This window comes from Myotis davidii, unplaced genomic scaffold, assembly GCF_000327345.1.
Source record: "Myotis davidii unplaced genomic scaffold, ASM32734v1 scaffold749, whole genome shotgun sequence".
Taxonomy (NCBI): domain Eukaryota; kingdom Metazoa; phylum Chordata; class Mammalia; order Chiroptera; family Vespertilionidae; genus Myotis; species Myotis davidii.
The window spans coordinates 1,228,723-1,247,087 of record NW_006300030.1 but is presented as its reverse complement, the minus strand read 5'-3'; the positions used below and the strand labels follow the sequence as shown (position 1 = coordinate 1,247,087).

Below are 18,365 nucleotides of genomic sequence, written 5' to 3'. Positions count from 1 at the left end.
TGATAGCATACAAGTACATGATGAATTGTCGATACTTGATAAGTTGCAGTTGCTCAGTAAGCTACACTAGTACTTGTTATTCAAATCTTTATGCAGTGATCCTTGTTCTAATAAGTTGTTTATTTTATTTCTATTTCACCCTAAATTCATGAAAGAAATGTCGAATAACTTGTTATATAACTGTAAATAATATAAGAAATATTAAAAATTAATTTTAAACAAATTTCTTTACACATTAGTTATTCTTTCACAATGCAGTCATTTTGACTGCTTTTGGGCAATATAGGTATATACTAAATTTCAGTCTTTCTAGTGTTAAGGAACAGCAATGTAACTTCCATGTGCCCACCATCTCATATGAGAAGCATAGTTATGGCCTTGGAAGCCCGTAGGAACCCCTCACATTTCAGTTTGTAGGGTTCTGCTTAGGGGTAACTATTATTCTGAATCTAATGTTTATTCTCATGCTTTTAAAGTTTTTATCACATAGACTTGTATTCTTAAGCAATAAATTAGTTTTGCATTTTTTGTTTCATTGAATTATATCTGTATCTGTTTTTCTTGCTGTTTACTGTTTAATGTTCCTGAGCATTATCCCTGGTGTGTGTACCTGTATTTCCTTCATCTTCTCCACTGTGTATTTTTTCACTCTGACTTACTTATCTAGCCACCTGCTTTTGGGCATTTGGGTTGCTGCTGAGAACTTTTCTTGGTTAATAGTGTGCTACATTTAAAAAACTTCTTTAATATATTTTCTCTTCCTGTTTATTGTATATATTTTTTTCTACTGTAAAAAAAAAATTCATTATGGAAAAGTTTTTAGAAAATGAAAAAAAGAGAAAAAAACATTGTCCATAGTCCCTGCCCCTCAAATGGCTTCTGTTAATATTTTTATGTATTCTTCTGGGATTTTTTTCTGTTTGGTTGGTTAGTGGTTTACTTTTGTTTTATTGTTAATATTTTAAACTTGTGGTTGAACATTTTATATGTGTTTGGAATCTGCTTTTATTTATTTAACTAGAGGCCTGGTGCATGAAATTCGTGCAGGGGGCAGGAGTGTGTCCCTCAGCCCAGCCTGCACCCTCTCCAATCTGGGATCCCTCTCACAATCCAGGACTGCTGGCTCCCAACCGCTCACCTGCCTGCCTGCTTGATTGCTCCTAACCGCCTCTGCTGCCAGCCTGACCACCCCCCAATCACTCCCCTGCCAGCCTGATCCATGCCTAACTGCTCCCCTGCTGGCCCAATTGCCCCTAACTGCCCTCTCCAGCCGGCCTGGGTCCCCCGCAGCTGCCCTCCCCTGCTGGCCTGGTCCCTCCCAACTGGCCTCCACCAAAGGCCTGGTCCTCCCCAACTGCCCTCCCCTGCTGGCCATCTTTGACTACATGGGGGCGGCCATCTTGTGTGTTGGAGTGATGGTCAATTTGCATATTACCGCTTTATTAGATAGAATATTACTAACTCTTTTTTCTACATTATAATTCTAGTACACATAGTTTTAATGGCTAAATGTTCTATCAGAGAAATATATCATAGTTAATTTATCTTTTGCCTACTTTTGAGCAATTGATTTGGAGATAAGATTTTTCCCATAAATTTTTTTTCCTGTATTCCAGGAATAGTTTTTGGGCTATATTCCAAAGTTGAATAGTAATTATTTAATTCTTTGTCCTCAGGTGCCTCAGCACTTACAACCAAGGCTTTTCATTTCTTCCTGTGTCACAAACTATTTAAGGAGTGTTTTTCCTGTTTTGTCCTTCAAATTGAGTAATTTAACAGTGGTAAAGTGATTGGTAGTGGATTTATTTTTACCTGTATTTATGTTTCCCTATCATTTTTTATGCGTTGTTGGTAGGGATAAACATGGCAGAATGCTTGTGGAGGAATATTTGGTCATACCCAGCAAAAATTAAGCATACATTTATTTGACCTATCAGTCCCACTTCTGTGAATGTCACAAAGTTACAATGGCCAAAATATCAAATGACGTATACAAGGCCATTCATTGAAGCACTATCCAGAATTGCTCAAACAATCCACATGTCCATGGATAGGTAGCTGAATTATCTAGTCTGTATTTACACATGTAACTTGAAAAGGGATGAGAAGCCTTTATTACTAGGGAGCTATCTTGGATATGAGTAACTGAAAAAAAGCAAGGGCAGAGTGATGTATACAGTACACTATATTTTGTGTATTCATATGAATATGAAGTAATAAGTGTTTTATACTTTCAAAAAGAAGCAATGGAAACAAATCATTAGTAAAAATTGTTACATATAAGAGGAATTAGGGAGGAAGCAGACTCTGAACATGCAATGTTTTATAAGTTTGACTTTGGAGTTTTTTATGTCATTTTCTATAGGTTAAAATTTTTAATTAAAAAAAAAATAAAGTAACTATCTGGTTAGGCTGAGAAATCTTCCAAATAAAAAAAATTTTTTTAAATAAAAAAGCACATCTTACAAATCCAAACCACTTTTTTTTTAAGTTGCCTAATATATATCAACTTAATGACAAAGCCACGTGGGGAAGAATTACATGAAAGAATCTAATTAAAAATTGTAATCTTTAATTTGGAATTATCAATAAAAACTCAGCATTATTTTCCCCTCTAAAATGCTATTGCCCTAGCTGGTTTGGCTCAGTGGATAGAGTATCAGCCTGGGGACTGAAGGGTCCTGGGTTTGATTCCAGTCAAGGGCATGTACCTCGATTGCAGGCTCAATCCCAGGCCTGGTCAGAACTCGTGCTGGAGGCAACCAGTCGATGTGTCTCTCTCACATCATTGTTTCTCTGTCCCTTCCACTCTTTCAAAATCAATGGAAAAATATCCTTGAGTGAGGATTAACAAAACAAAAAAACTTACTTCGAAGTCTATCAAAAAGGTCTGAAGCAATGATAACTCATTAGTAATGAACACCTACTACCATCATTCTGATCTGAAAATTATCATTTTCCACAAAAAATGCTAGGATTCCTTGGGGAAATGGCTGATTCTAACTGGGGCTAGAAATACAAAAGATAAGCCTAGGACAGTGATGGCAAACCTATGACACGTGTGTCAGAGGTGACACGCAAACTCAGTTTTTTTGGTTGATTTTTCTTTGTTAAATGGCATTTCAATATATAAATAAACATCAAAAACATAAATCTTTGTTTTACTATGGTTGCAAATATCAAAAAATTTCTATATGTGACATAGCACCAGAGTTAAGTTAGGGTTTTTCAAAACGCTGACACGCCGAGCTTAAAAGGTTCGCCCTCACTGGCCTACGACATCCTATGCCTGAAAGTAATGGTGTTACCAACAGCTGTTGTTACGTCACTTCACATAACTCAGAGGCGCCCACCAGTCAAATTGGAGGGGCTGGGCAACGTTAGTATTAAGAAGAGTGACACAGTCAGTTAAGTAGATCAAGGATCTAAAAATCAATGACATCATAGAGATGAAAATGTTTTTGGTCACATTTGGAAGTTGCTGGGCACCAACTTTTTTGAAAATAAATAAAAGGAATCAACCACACATTTTACTGTTCCTGTATAGGCTGTGCTTTGGGGAAAAGCAAATACATTTTTAAAAAATTCTTTATAGAAGAGTCACATCTAATAAATGCAGGAAGAATGATTGAATTACATATTTGCTATTTTTTTGCTATCCCTTTGGTGTAGTAAACATCAGTGGCAGCTAAAACTACAGTCAACAAGACGGTGTGATATTGGTGAGAGAATAGAAAAACATATCTAGCTGTAGTTGGTTTGGCTCAGTGGATAGAGCGACAGCCTGTGGACCAGAGAGTCTCGGGTTCAGTTCTGGTCAAGGGCACGTACCTCAGTTGCAGGCTTCTCCCCAGCTGGGGCCCTGGTCAGGGTGCGTTCAGGAGGCACCCAATCAATACGTTTCTCCCACATCAGTATTTCTCTCTGTCTTTCCTCTCTCTTCCACACTTTCTAAAAATGGGAAAATATCCTCAGGTGAGGATACTAGAGTCCAGAAATAGACTCCCATAAGTATAGTTAACTAATCCTTGACAAAAGAGCAAAGGTGATTCAGTGGAGAAAGGATAATCTTTTCAACAAATAGTGCTGAAACAACTGGACATTTACAGGCAAAAAATGATTATAGACACAAGCCTTATACCTTTCATAAAAATTAACTCAAAATGGATTATAGACCTAAATGTAAAATGCAAAACTGGTGAACTCCTAGAAGATAACAAGAAAATTAGGTGACCTGGGATTTGGTGATTCCTTTTAGATACAACACCAAAAGTACTATCCATAAAAGAAAAAAATTGAAGTTGAATTTCATTCATACAAAGAACTTCTGTGAATGACACTAAAGAGAATAAAAAGGCAAGCCACAGAGTTGAAGAAAATCTTTGCAAAACACAATTCTGACAAAGGACTGGTATCCTATGTAATTAGGGAATGGCAATTTAAAACAAGATACTACTACATGCCTACTTAAAAGCCTAACACAATACCAAATGCTGACAGCGATATGGAGCAATAGGAACTCTCATTCCTTGCTGATGGGAATGCAAAATGGAGCAACCACTTTGGAAGCCAGTTTGGCGGTTGGTTACAAAACTAAATGTACTATTATCCAGCAGTTGTGCTCCTTAGTATTTACCCACATGAATGGAAAATTTCTGTCCACTCAGAAATCTGCACAAGTTGTTTGTCACAGCTTTATTTATAATTATTAAAACTTGAAAGGAGATCCTTCAGTAAGTGAATTGATAAACTGGTGCATCCAAACAATGGAATATTGATAGCTAAAAAGAAATGAGCTGTTGTGACATGAAAAGATTTGGAGGAACCCTATGCATATTACTAAGTGATAGAAGCCAATCTGAAAAGGCCAAGCACCATAATTCCAACTATATGACATTCTGGAAAAGGTAATACTACAGACAGTAACAAGATCAGTGGTTAGCAAGAGTAAGAGAGGGATGAATAGGTGGAACGCAGGATTTTTAGGGCAGTGAAACATCTGTATGATAATGTAATCATGGATACATGCTACATATGCATTTATCAACACCTAGTATAGACATCAAGAGTGAACCCCAATGTGAACTATGAAATTCAGTTAATGTATCAATATTGGCTCATTACATAGCAAATGTACCACACTAATGGTAAATATTAATAGGAGGAAGGGGTATATGGAAACTTCTGCACTTTCCACTCAATTTTTCTATAAACCTAAAACTCCAAAAACAAAGAGAATTTTTTAAAATTAAAAAATAAGAAATTAGCCTGGCTGGTGTGGCCCAGTGATTGAGCATCAACCTATGAACCAGGAGGTTGAAGTTCAATTCCTGGTCAACACTTGCTCGGATTGCAAGCTCAATCCCCAGTAGGGGCTTTGCAGGAGGCAGCTGATCAGTGATGCTCATCTTTGGTGTTTCTCTCCCTTTCCCTTCCTCTCTCAGATCAATAATTTTTTTTTTTAAGTAAGAAATTAACTTTCCACTTAAAGCGAGATTGCCTGGAATTTAGGTCAGTCTTTAAAAGTCCTGTTTGCCCGGGATGGTATGGCTCAGTTGGTTGGGCATTGTCCTGTGCACCAAAAGGTTGCCAGTTTGATTCCTGATCAGGGCCCATATGCCTGGGTTGCTGGGTTGATCCCCCAGTCGGGGGCGTGCAGGAGGCAGTTGATTGATGTACTCTTGCACCAATGTTTCTTCCTCTCCCTCTCTTTAAAAATCAGTAAATTGTGCTTTAAAAAAAAATCCACCTCTTTGATTTTAGGATGGTTTAGACAGGCTTACTTTTTGTTGTGATAGTAATTTTTCCATACAGATTTTTTAGCATACTAAGAAGTTACTGTTAATTGAAGCAGCTGATAGTTCTAAGTGGTTGAAATTGAAATAAACTTTTACAATTTCACTATGGATTTTGTTGATTTTTCAAAATTACATTTTCATTTCGATATGCCAATCTCCCTGACAATTAGGAATTTTGAGATCAAAGTGTATTTAAGATTTTGACTTGAGGAAAGATGGGGTGATTTTGTTTGTTTTTCTCAGAAAGTCTCCATTTATTACACCAGATAATAAATTTCTGTTCTGGTCTCTTAGCTGCTGGACTCATGCACACGTTCAATGCCCACGCTGCCACTGACATCACTGGCTTTGGAATTCTGGGCCACGCACAGAACCTGGCTAAGCAGCAGAGGAACGAGGTGTCCTTTGTGATTCACAACCTCCCTGTTCTGGCCAAGATGGCTGCTGTGAGCAAGGCCTGCGGAAACATGTTTGGCCTCATGCATGGGACCTGCCCGGAGACATCAGGTACAAGGATCCTGGGCCCAAATCTGAGGATTAAAAACTAGTGAGGCTAATGGAGAGTTTCATGAGAAAGAAGAAGCCAAACCCATGAGCATGACCCCATTTTGTGTGAGGTCAGTGTTGATAACCTTGGTGGTCTTAGCAACAGATGTTCTCAGCCCCTTTGTGCTGTAGGTTACCAATCTCCCGCCATCCTGTGTGCGATGGAGCAGTCTTGTTTAAGTCCATTGTTCCCTGTGTTTGGTGACAGAATGGGAAGAAGGAAGATTATGGGAAAAAATAAGTCACTACTCAGTTTTCATTGGAAACCTGGCATTTAAAATAATTAATAATCATAGTTTACACTGAACAGGCTGTTTTTTCCTTGGGGGTAAAAAAAAGTCTAAAATTGCTTTAACAATGAAATAGTATAGTATGTTTCCAAAGTGCCATTTTTTCTTTTGACCCATTTTTCTCCCTTCCCCCTTCACTCTTGTATTTTATCCTTTAAGTCATCCTTTTTTTTTTTTTTACAGCCTCTTATTTCTATTTTCTTTCCTTGATAATAGTAAAGTAGGTTTTCTAAATCCATATGTGGAAAAATTGACAAAATCAGTTTACCTGTTTTTATAGATTTTTGTAATTAAAATTAAGTATGTATGAAAAGTTTAACAGAAAAGTTTTCTATATGTATTACAGTAATTTTTAATTTATACTGAATAGGTCTAGTGAATGTGTACATTCACCAGTCTCTGTGAGTACACAAATGCTCACGGCTGGGGCATCTTAGCACACATGGGAACATCGGCCCCAACATGTTAACACTGCAGGGCTGCCTATGCCCAGCGTCAATCCATGAGTCAGGAGATCACAGTTTGCTTCCAGGTCAGGGCACATATCTAGGTTGTAGGTTCGATCTCCAGTAGGGGGCGTGCAGGAGGCAGCCAATTGATGATTATCTGAACATTGATGTTTCTATCCCTCTTTTTCTCTCTAAAAATCAATAAAACTATTTTTTAAAAACTGCTGTATAAAGTCATGCTACGTGCTCTGCAGTGTGATCACATGCTAATCATTCACCAAGTGTTTATGAGCTGACTCTTGGATTTCAATATGTAGACTGTAGTTGTAGACATACAATATTTATTTATGTCAGTGTTTTTTCCAACGTATGACCTATTTGCAAAAATTTGTTTTAAATAATAGTGAATTGCCCTAGATGGCTTAGCTCAGTGGATAGAGCACTGGCCTGAGGACTGAAGGGTCCCGGGTTCCATCCTGGTCAAGGGCGCGTGCCTGGGCTATGAGCTCAATCCCCAGTAGGGCGTGTGCAGGAGGCAGCCGATCAGTGATTCTCTCTCATCATTGATGTTTCTATTGCTCTCTCTCTTCCTCTCTGAAATCAATAAAAAATATTTTTAAAAATGAAGTAATAGTGAATTAATAACAAAAAACCCCGTTAATTTAATTATAAGCAAATCTTAGTTAAAGCACTTTAAAATTAACAGGGTGTTAATTTTCACATAGGACATACGGACCAGAAATTTTGTCCCTTAAATCCGAAGTCTGTTAAATCAAGGTCCACAAAATGGAGGGTTTATTGTATCTCAGTAATTTCCCTCTCCTGGCCAAAGAGTTGAATTATCTAGGGATTATGCATGCCTAGCCATGGCTGGTGTGGCTCAGTTGGTTGGAGCATCATCCCATATACCAAAAGGTGGCGAGTTCGATTCCAGATCAGGGCACGTACCGAGGTTGTGGGTTCCATCCCCAGTTGGAGCAGGTGCAGGAGGCAGCCAATTAGTATTTCTTACTTGGTTGGCTCTCTCCCTCTCCCTCTCTCTCCCCACTTCTCTCTAAAATCAATTAAAAAAATATACACACACACAAACCTAGACCTGTTCCCTAGGAAACCCAGTTCAGTCAGATGGGTGGGCCTGGTCATCAGTAATTATAACAGCTTCTCAAAAGATTCTGCAGTGCAGGCAGAGGCAATGACCACAAAGCCCTGCTCACATGTCAGTCTTGTATGACCTATTTGCAGAAGGGTTGTGGTTCTCTGGTAAGTGTCTCAGTTTAATAGAAGATCCTGTCTTTAAGAAAGAAGCAAAGTCTGCTTTCTCTTCCCAAAAGTGGCCTAAGGTGACCTCTAAAAACGGTTCACTATTCACTTCTCCCAGAAAACCCCACAAAACAATGCAAATCAAGAGGTTCAAATCTGCACATTCACTTTCCATAAAGAGTGCTGAATTTTTGCCACACAAACTTGAAAGTGCAGAGAGTAATGCTGAACTTAAGGGTTTAGATGTGGATTCTCTGGTAATTGTGCACATCCAGATGAACAAAGCTCCCAAGATGGGGTGCAGAACTTATAGAGCAGATTGTTCCTAAACCAGAAGAGGAGGTTGCACAGGAGAAAAAGATATCCCAGAATAAACTGGAGAAACAAAAACTTAGGGGCCAGGCCCTGGCTGGGTGGCTAAGTTGGTTGGATCAGAGTTTTGTACACCAAAAGGTGGTGGGTTCAACTCTGGTGAGGGCACATACCGAGGTTGTGGGTTCCGTTCCTAGTCAGAGTGCATACAGGAGGTAACATTGATGTTTCTCTATCCCTCCCTCTCTAAAAGACAGTAAAACATATCCTCAGGTGAGGATTTTTTAAAAAGGAAACTGGTTTTTAATACATTTTTATTGATTTCTGAGAAGAAGGGAGGAGGAGAGAGAAATAGAAACATCAATCATGGTTCAGCTACCTCCTGCACACCCCCTACTGAGGATCAAACCTGCAACCTGGGCATGTGCCCTGACCTGGAATTGAACCGTGACCACTTGGTTCCACTGGCCATGTGGAAGCTTATGTTTTTAAGTATTTCTTTCCCTGTGGTAGGAAAAAATAGCTACCACATATGTGATTGAGGCCTCAAACACCTACTCCTACACAGCAGTGGTTTACAAGTAAGTCATCTTCACAGTTTAAAGTTTGTTATTGTGTATATGTTTTTTATTATAGTAGAAGTTTTCCAAGAAACAGTTTAATTAGAGTTTAATCTGGAATAGATGAAGGCAGAACAGCACAGGCTTCATTGGAAGGGACAACTTGAAGATAGAAGTTCTTGGTTGAGCATAGATCTGCAAGATTTTTTTGGAAAGATAGTGACAGAGAAACTGCTCACAGGGCATCACAACTAATGACAATCATTTTTTCTTTGCCAGGAGGCCTTCTAATCTGTTTACCACGTGAGCAAGCAGCTCGGTTCTGTGCAGAGATAAAGTCTCCCAAATATGGTGAAGGTCACCAAGCATGGATTATTGGGATCGTAGAGAAGGGCAACCGTACAGCCAGAATCATAGACAAACCCCGGATCATCGAAGTCGCACCACAGGTGGCCACTCAAAATGTGAATCCCACACCTGGTGCCACCTCTTAATCTAGACCGAAATAGCTATTTGGTTTTGTTTTTAAATAGATCTATTTCCTTTATCAGCATTTCAATTAAAGACTATAAACAACAACAACAAAATCTCATTGTGTCTACACATCTGGTGACCTGAGGTCTATTTGTGAATGGATGCAATTAATAAGATAAAATCCATTGCCTTTTTTTCCTGTTACATTAACTGAAGATGCACCTAATCTTGAGGCAGCTTCTGAGTTGAGAATTATATTGTTATCCAATACTGTTGATTCATTTTGAATCTTTAGACACTTATCTCTTGCCGCATAGGCTCTTTTTAAAGGTGCTTTCACATAGCACAGACATTACCCGTCGTAGTGTCAAATTGCAGTTTGTGTCTTTCATTTCATGTATATTTATCATCAGTTTGATCTTTTTTAAGTGTCTTGAAAGGTATTCTGGAAAGATGGAATTGGTGACACAGTGGTATCCCAGTAGATAGAAGGTTGCATGATTCCTTTGAGTTTTGATTTGTAAAGCCTCGTCTTCTAATTCAAGAGCATCTCTTTGACCCAGGATGTTTCCCAAAATGCATTCAGTTAAACAAGGCAGGTGCTTAACTCTGCATGGAAAGCACTTAGAAGATAAAAAGGAAATTGTCTTTCTTTTTTCTTTTTTGTAGCCTTCCTAATATTTACAGTAATACCATTAACTGCATTCTTTATCAATAGCAAAAACAGGATACTTTTTGCAATGTAATTAGATGTTCTATAGTGCAACAAGAAATTGCCTTCTAAAAGGGGGGGAGGGTTCATGTATAATATTCATTTACAATTCAATATATAATTACACATAATTTTTAAATAGAATCAATAATAAAGACTGTTCTGTGGATGGTAGTGCATAATACATTTTATATTTTGTATAGTGATTTCAGGCCTTTTGTTTTCTTAAAATCAGCTATTTAACCTGATTCTGAGCATTACTTTGTCCTTTGCGCCAGAACTATCTTGTGCACGCTTTTTGTGATGTGTTAAAAGTCTGCATTGCCAACATTGCAGCTCGAACTTAAACTTGTTATTCAAGTAAATATTTAATTTTTTTTATTGCTCTTGTATAACAGATTCCCCTTTTAGTATTATTTTAGAAGCATTGGGAGGGTTTTGGCTAAAGTACAATTTATTGGGGAAAACTAGATTTTAGTTTTATAAAACTTTTAAGTCTTTCATGGGACCTATATTTTCTTGAATTAAATTTTGTAGTTCTAGAAAAAATAGGCGATCTAAAAAGGTGTTTATCTGTGTTACTTAGAAGCGTAGGCTTCCTTATATTGTAACCTACTAAGCGATCTGGAGGGATTCCTGTCATTAAGCACAAGTGCTGACCCCTCAAGTGTCTGCATAAGAGAACAAGTACCACATCGCTGCCAGTTTCCAAATGCTTCCTACATACAGGCCCCAGAGCCATGTGAACCCATCAACTTCTTGCCAAAGGAAACAGCCACTGGGGAGAGAAGCCCTGGAAGAGGCTTTACCATGGACACTCCCCTTTCGGAAGCCCAAGAGCAGCCTGTCTGGCATGTGTCACGAGCTCAAGCCATAGAATGGTGTGCAGTACCTGAGAGGCTGCTACAGAACTGAAGTTAATTGGACATTTTATAGGGATTTATACAGATGTTGGTCCTCAAAAACTACAATCCAGTGGTCTGCAAAATAAAATGTGTTGGAAACCTCTGAGATGAACATGCTGTCGAACTTTTTTTTTTTTTAATACACTAGTGATGCCTAAATCTGAACAACTTTCGATGTAGATCAAGTCTTGAAGACTGATGATTTCCTTGGTGGCAGGCCTACCGAAATCAAGATGTGCTTGAAATTATCTTTGAGAAGATTTATATGTATGATAAAATGTTGGGTAATTAGAGGTTGGTGTCATTCGCGTGATCCAGGAGGAAGAGCTGTTCTTAAAGGAGTGTTTCTCAGCAACCAGGTCCAGCTCACCTGTGTTAGAATCACTTGGGGATTCTTATCAAAGGCAGAATCTTGGGCTCCACCCCAGATCTGCAGTCAATATGGGGAGCATGGGACTAGGGACTCTCTTAAGCACCCTAAGTGGCTATCCACTAAAGTCAGAACCACAGGACGAAAGGAATGGTGCAGAGGGCTGGGAAAGGCAAAGAAAGGAAGAAAAGTGAACTTGTTCTTAAAATATACTTTTCCAGGAGTTTTTCTTTTACATATTGACCATTCTGTTTACTGACATCTGGGCCCAGCAAAACAAAAAAGCCCAAGTGTCTTGAAAGATCCTTGAAGAATCAGGTGATTGTCATTGAGTGTTTGTGACCATAGTATTTGATAAAATCCATGTAGAATATCTTTAAGTGAGCTATTAATAAATAGACCATTATCTGGCTTCCTGGAAGCACTTTAAAACTTCACATTGAGGTGTGTTTATCTTGGTATAGTGATTTATTTTCTGTAAGCCCTATGATAATTGCATCCAAAAATGCAGTTTGTTAGAATGCAGAGAATTAGTGAATACAGCCTGAAGAGGCTGAGCCCTGGTGAGGTCAGTTCCTTCAGGCCACAGGAGGTATTTCCCAAGGAACATCAAAGTTAAGCTTATTTGCTGTGTTGAAGCATTTATTGTGATTCAATTCAGGAAAAGAAACTGAAATACTGTGCAAGCAATATGTATTTTTTCTTTTTTTTTTATCCTCAGGAGAGGATATGTTTATTATTTTGTTTGTTTTTAGGGAGAGAGGAACAGAGAGAAACATCAATTAGTTGTCTCTAGTATGTACCCTGAACCCACAACCTGGGTATGTGACCTAATCAGGAATTGAACCTGCCACCTCTGAGTGTATGGTAATACGCTCCAACCAAGAGAGCCACACTAGCCAGGGCAGGATTGTTTCCTTTCCTACATAATTGGCTAAGGCTTTAAAATAGATCAAATCTGGAGTTTTCTTATCAATGCTCATGATTACTGTCAAATGGTTGAAAAACAATAAAAAATTTTAAATTACTGTATCTGTAAATGGAGAGTAGAGATGGTTGCCATGGGCTAGGGGAGGGGAAAATGAGCAAATGTTGGTCAAAGCCTGTAAACTTGCATGTAAAAGATGAGTAAATTCTGTACAGTAGGGCAACTAATTAAAAACAACATATACTTGAAATTTGCTAAGGGAGTGGATCGTAAGAGTTCTCACCACACACAGATAACAGATGATATGTTAATTTGTCATCATTTTACAATGTATACATATATCAAATTAGCCCCTTGTACACTTTATATATAATTTTTTCAATTACATCTCATTAAAGCTAGGGAGAAAAAAAAATCTGTAATCTACAACCCAGGAAATTGTGTTTTTAAAGAATATTGACAGTAAAATTTTTATGCTGTAATACAAGGTAAAAAAAATACCAATTTTATAAAATATATATATATATATATATACACATGTATTCCAAGTATATATGAAGGGAGAAAAATGCACAAAAATCTACATGACTTTCTTCTAAAGACTAGGAGCATGGGTGAATTTGTTAAAATTCTATATTTTCAATTTTTTCCCACTGCATATGTATTTGATCACAAAACTGAACCATTTATTTGTTATATTTTTTAATATGTTAATATAATTAATGGAAAAATGAAATATACATGAAGGGCCATGGAAACACAAAATTTTCTTGGGAGATGGATAGGTCCCTCCATTCTTGGGCAGTTTAGCTTTAGAACAAACTCTTCTTTCCCCAGCAGAGTCCCTGGTTCCACTCTCTCCACTCTGTGCACACACTGCCTGTGGAGAAATTCCTTGTGCAGATTGTTAAGCCCTCACCAGCTACTTACTGCCTTTCTTCCAACTAGCTGAGAACCCTCTGCTACCATGAATGCTTGCCTGCACCCCCTCTATTTCCTCTGTATTTTGTAGACAGCCTTGCACAAATTAGGTCCTTAAGAAGCATCTAAGGCTGTGGTTCTCAACCTTGGCTGCACATTAGAATCACCTGGGAATCTTTTTAAAACCCTGACTTCTGGGCTTCATCCTCCAGAAATTCTGTTTCTTTGTTATGGGGTGGGGCCACAGCATTAGTAATAAACAGAATTTCCAGAGGATGAGGCCCAGAAATCAGGATTTTTAAAAGATTCCCAGGTGATTCTAATGTGCAGCCAAGGTTGAGAACCACTGATCTAAGGTTTGTTGGTTGACTTCATTTAGTGCTAGGTAATTTACCTGAGTCCTCTTGATGTTTCTCAATCCAGACAATTCATTTTATCCCTTCATCTTCTCTCAGCTTCATACATAATCTCTTTTAGTTCGTAATTCAGGCTGAAAGATTAAAAATCTTTTTGTACCATACATTATCTCAGATTTTCACACTTTTTTAAGTTATGGCTGACACCAGATATGGGCTTGGAGAAAATAGTCTTACATCTCTTTGGAAATAATTTACATAAAGTCTATCTTATAGCTACAACATACAGCTTATAATTGTGTCCTTATATCCTGCTTTTCCTAACTTATTTTCATAAGAGACCGTGATCTTTATGGGACATATTCTGAATTCTAATTCAAATCTAAAGAAATGATAGTGGAGCCGAAACTGGTTTGGCTCAGTGGATAGAGCGTCAGCCTGTGGACTGAAAGGTCCCAGGTTCGATTCCAGTCAAGGGCATGTACCTGGGTTGTGGGCACATCCTCAGTAGGAGATGTGCAGGAGGCAGCTGATCGATGTTTCTTTCTCATCGATGTTTCTAATTATCTCTCTCCCTTCCTCTCTGTAAAAAATCAATAAAATATATTTTAAAAAAAGAAAGAAATAATAGTGGAGTGTGTGTGTGTGTGAGAGAGAGAGAGAGAGAGAGAGAGACTTTTCTTGTTTCCATTACCACAACATACCAGAAATGGGGGTTCTCAGAAGATGAGAGTAGAGTTAGTGATATATCAAAATCACCTGGAAAGACTTCATCGGGGTTAGGTCTCACCTAGGTAATCTAGGATGAACTCATCTAGAGATTCTTAGTCATATCTATCAAGACTCTTTTAAAACAAGTTCACACTCACCCTTTCCAGGGGTTAGGAAATGGACATACCTTTTTTTTATGAGGGCATGATCTTTAGGGGGAAAGATCAGGAATTTTGTTTTGAGTTGTCTGTTAGAAATCCGGAAATCCTAGTGACGATGTGAAGTAGGCAGCTGGATGCACACAGTCTGGAGTTTATTGGATAGCACAGGGCAGACACAGATTTGGGATACAGTTTACAGAAGGAACTTAAAGTCATGAGACTGGAGAAGATTCCTGAGGAAAGTAGTGTTTATAGAAAGAGTATCAAAGGACTGAATTAGGAGCCCAGTGAATAAGGAAGAACCAGCAAATGAGGCTGAGAAGAAGCAGGGAGGGAGTTGCTTCTTTGTTTCACTGAGTCCCATAAGTTTTGAAATGAGAATCAGCCATTGGATGCTGACCATGGTGGTCACTGGTGAATTTGATGAGAGCCATTTCAGTGAAATGATGAGTGTAAAATATTGACTGACAGAATTAGAGGAGAAAAAATGGAGACAGTGAATGTATGCAATTTTTTTCAAGTTTTGCTGCAAAAGGATGGAGAAATGTGTGAGTGATAATTAGAACAAATAGGATCAATAGGAAGCTTTTATAAGACAGAGGAAATAACAGGATGCTTGTATGTTGATTGGGGCTAGGGGATAACCAACAAAGAGAAGAATTGCTGAAACAAGGTTCTACAACAGTCCAGGCAGGATGGGAGGTAATGCACAAGGGGAGGGCTGGCTTTCCTAGGAGCAATGAGTAGTCCTGTAGTTGCAGAGAACACTGAGAATGGGCAGAGTTGCAGGAAAATGGCAAGTATGTTTGCTTCCTTTTGGTGCATGAATGGATTAAATGAACTTTAAAACCTGCTACCAAATTACCTGACCTACAGTCATACCTACTCCTCTTAGGAGGGAATGAATGGCATTTGGGGCGGGGGGAGTGAGGGGGCATTTTTCAATCTGGAATTGATTACAATTTCTCATTCATATGATGACATTTTCTTAAGTGTGAACAATACCTGAACAATTTCATCCAAGGTTTTCTTAGGTCATGCTCCTTTTTCTTAGCTGCTCAAATATGACTATTTTAAAAAATCATTTTCTGCCTGGCCGGCATGACCCAGTGGAGTATCGACCTATGAACCAGGAGGTCACAGGTTTGGGCTTGATCCCCCACGGGAGGCAAGCAGGAGGCAGCTGATCAATGATTCCCTTTCATCATTGATGTTCCTATCTCTCTCTCCCTCTTCCTTCCTCTCTGAAATCAATAAAAATATACTTTATGGGGGAAAAACCATTTTCTTTAACTTACACATTTGGGGGAAACTTTTGAAAATTCTGTTTCAACATTTGTCTTCAAGGTCACTTTCAATATTTAGATAAACTAAGCACATTACTTGAAGATTAAGGTAAATTTGAAATGATATTCAAAATTCCAACTTAATAAGAAATGAGTAAATACCAAAATCTGGAGAAAAATGATCATTCTTGTGATAATGTACGTTCCACTAATCTTTGGTTTCAATAGTTCTAAAAATATTTTATATTCACACAATTACTAAATATAACTACTTAAGGCAGTTCCAAATAGTCCTAATTGCTATTTTAAAAAACTAGCAAAATCCATCAAATTACCTCTTTACCTAAGGAGAAATTACTTTTTTAATTCCCCATGGGATCTTAAATAAAAAATCTTAAACCCAACACCCCTCTAATTTTAAAAAGGCAGATAACAATTGGAAGTATTCAAGGATTTCCTTTATCTCTTTTAATAATCATAAACTTAAACACATCCTTTTATAAATGCCTTATGGTAGGGAGGGCAGGGATTTTGGCACACTTGTAAAATGAGGGTATTTTAAGGGGACATTAAAATTACAGGTGTAGCCCCACCAGCGCAGCTCAGTGGTGAGTGTCCACCTATGAACCAGGAGGTCACCGTTCAATTCCTGGTCGGGACATATGCCCAGGTTGCTGGCTCAATCCCCAGTGTGGGGCGTGCAGATGGCAGCCAATCAATGATTCTCTTTTAGCACTGATGTTTTCATCTCTTCCTTTCCCTTCCTCTATGAAATCAGTAAAAATAATTTTTTTTAAAAAATTACAGGTGTAGATAGCTTCATCTCGCTTGTATTTCTCATTGGAAAGGAAGGCTATAACTTTGTGAGGGTAAAAGTCCAGATCTTTAAAAAAATTCAGGTACATGTGAATTGAATTTACATTTTTAGCTTTATTTTTCTCCTCCCAGCAGTCCCCACTTTCACCAGGCGGGGGCAGTAAGGAGACACCTAATGGTATTCCCAGAACCTTTAGGGTTTTCCTGTACCTGCCCAAGGCCAGATACTTCATTTTAAACTATGATAAACCTAAGTGCTTTTCCTTATCCAGTTGACAAGTTCAAGGTCAGGTTCAGTCACGGGATGATCAGTCTGGGGGAATCAAGTTAAAGGCTGATAAGAGAAGGCCCCGGGCATTTCTGTTAACCTAAAGCAGTGGTTCTCAACCTTCCCAATGCGGCGACCCTTTAATACAGTTCCTCATGTTGTGGTGACCCCCAGTTTCATTGTTACAAATTGAACATAATTAAAGCATAGTGACTAATCACAAAAACAATATGTAATTATATATGTGTTTTCCGATGGTCTTAGGCAACCCCTATGAAAGGGTCGTTCGACCCCCAAAGGGATTGTGACCCACAGGTTGAGAACCACTGATCTAAAGGAATCTGGGGGTCTGGTAGGGAGGAATCATGGAAAAGGAATCGAGAACCCAGAGGTAAAGGCCAAAGGACAGGCCTTGCTCAGATGCTGACTTTCTCCCTTCTGCCTTAGAAAACAGGCAGCAGCTAAGAATTCAGAGTTCTGGACTGCTTCTCTCCTTGACTATGGCAGTTTCATCATATTGGATAAACTCATCACTTAAATGATGACATGTTTATGAGGAGGAACATTCTGGAAGTAACTCTTTAAGCTAAAGAAACAATGAAAAAAAATGAGAGAAAAAAGAAACAGTGAGATACTGAGTGCATCGTCTGTAGATACTGGAAGAAAAGGGATCTCATAGAAGGAACTTATAGTTCTCATAGCTACTATGGAAAACAGTATGAAGGTCCCTTAAAAATTTTAAAAATTTTAAAACTACCATATGATATAGCAATCCCACTTCTGGGTATTTATCCCAAAACAGTGAAATCAGGATCTCAAAGACATATCTGCACTCCCATGTTCCTTATAGCATTATTATAATAGCCAAGCTATGCAAATAACCTACATGTCTATTGACAGATGAATGGGTAAGAAAATGTGGTATATACACAAAATGGAATATTATTCAGCTTTAGTAAAGAAGGAGGGCCCTGGCATGGCAGGTCAGCTCAGTTGGTTAAAGGGTCATCCTGATACCCCAGGTTTGATCCCTGGTCAGGACACAAAAAGGAATCAACTAATGAATGCATAAGTAAGAAACAGCAAATCAATGTTTTTCTCCCTCCCTTTCTCTCTAAAATCAAAAATAATAATAATAATCCTATATAATAAAAGGGTAATATGCAAATTACCCCAAAGGCGGAACGACCAGTTGCTATGACACACACTGACCACCAGGGGACAGACACTCAATGCAGGAGC

The 18,365-nt window shown here is 38.4% G+C and overlaps 1 protein-coding gene across 5 annotated transcripts in view; it reads left to right on the top strand.

The window, feature by feature from the left end:
* Positions 1-11,418, top strand: part of SEPHS1 (selenophosphate synthetase 1) — a 30,433-nt gene extending 19,015 nt beyond the window's left edge. For all 5 annotated transcript variants that reach the window (XM_006776172.2, XM_015572055.1, XM_015572052.1 and 2 more), the window contains 2 exons: positions 6,093-6,305; positions 9,495-11,418. In XM_006776172.2, coding sequence (XP_006776235.1) covers positions 6,093-6,305; positions 9,495-9,709 — 428 coding nt within the window. In that variant the 3' untranslated portion in view covers positions 9,710-11,418. The remainder of the gene's footprint in view (positions 1-6,092; positions 6,306-9,494) is intronic.
* The last annotated feature ends 6,947 nt before the right edge of the window (positions 11,419-18,365 follow it).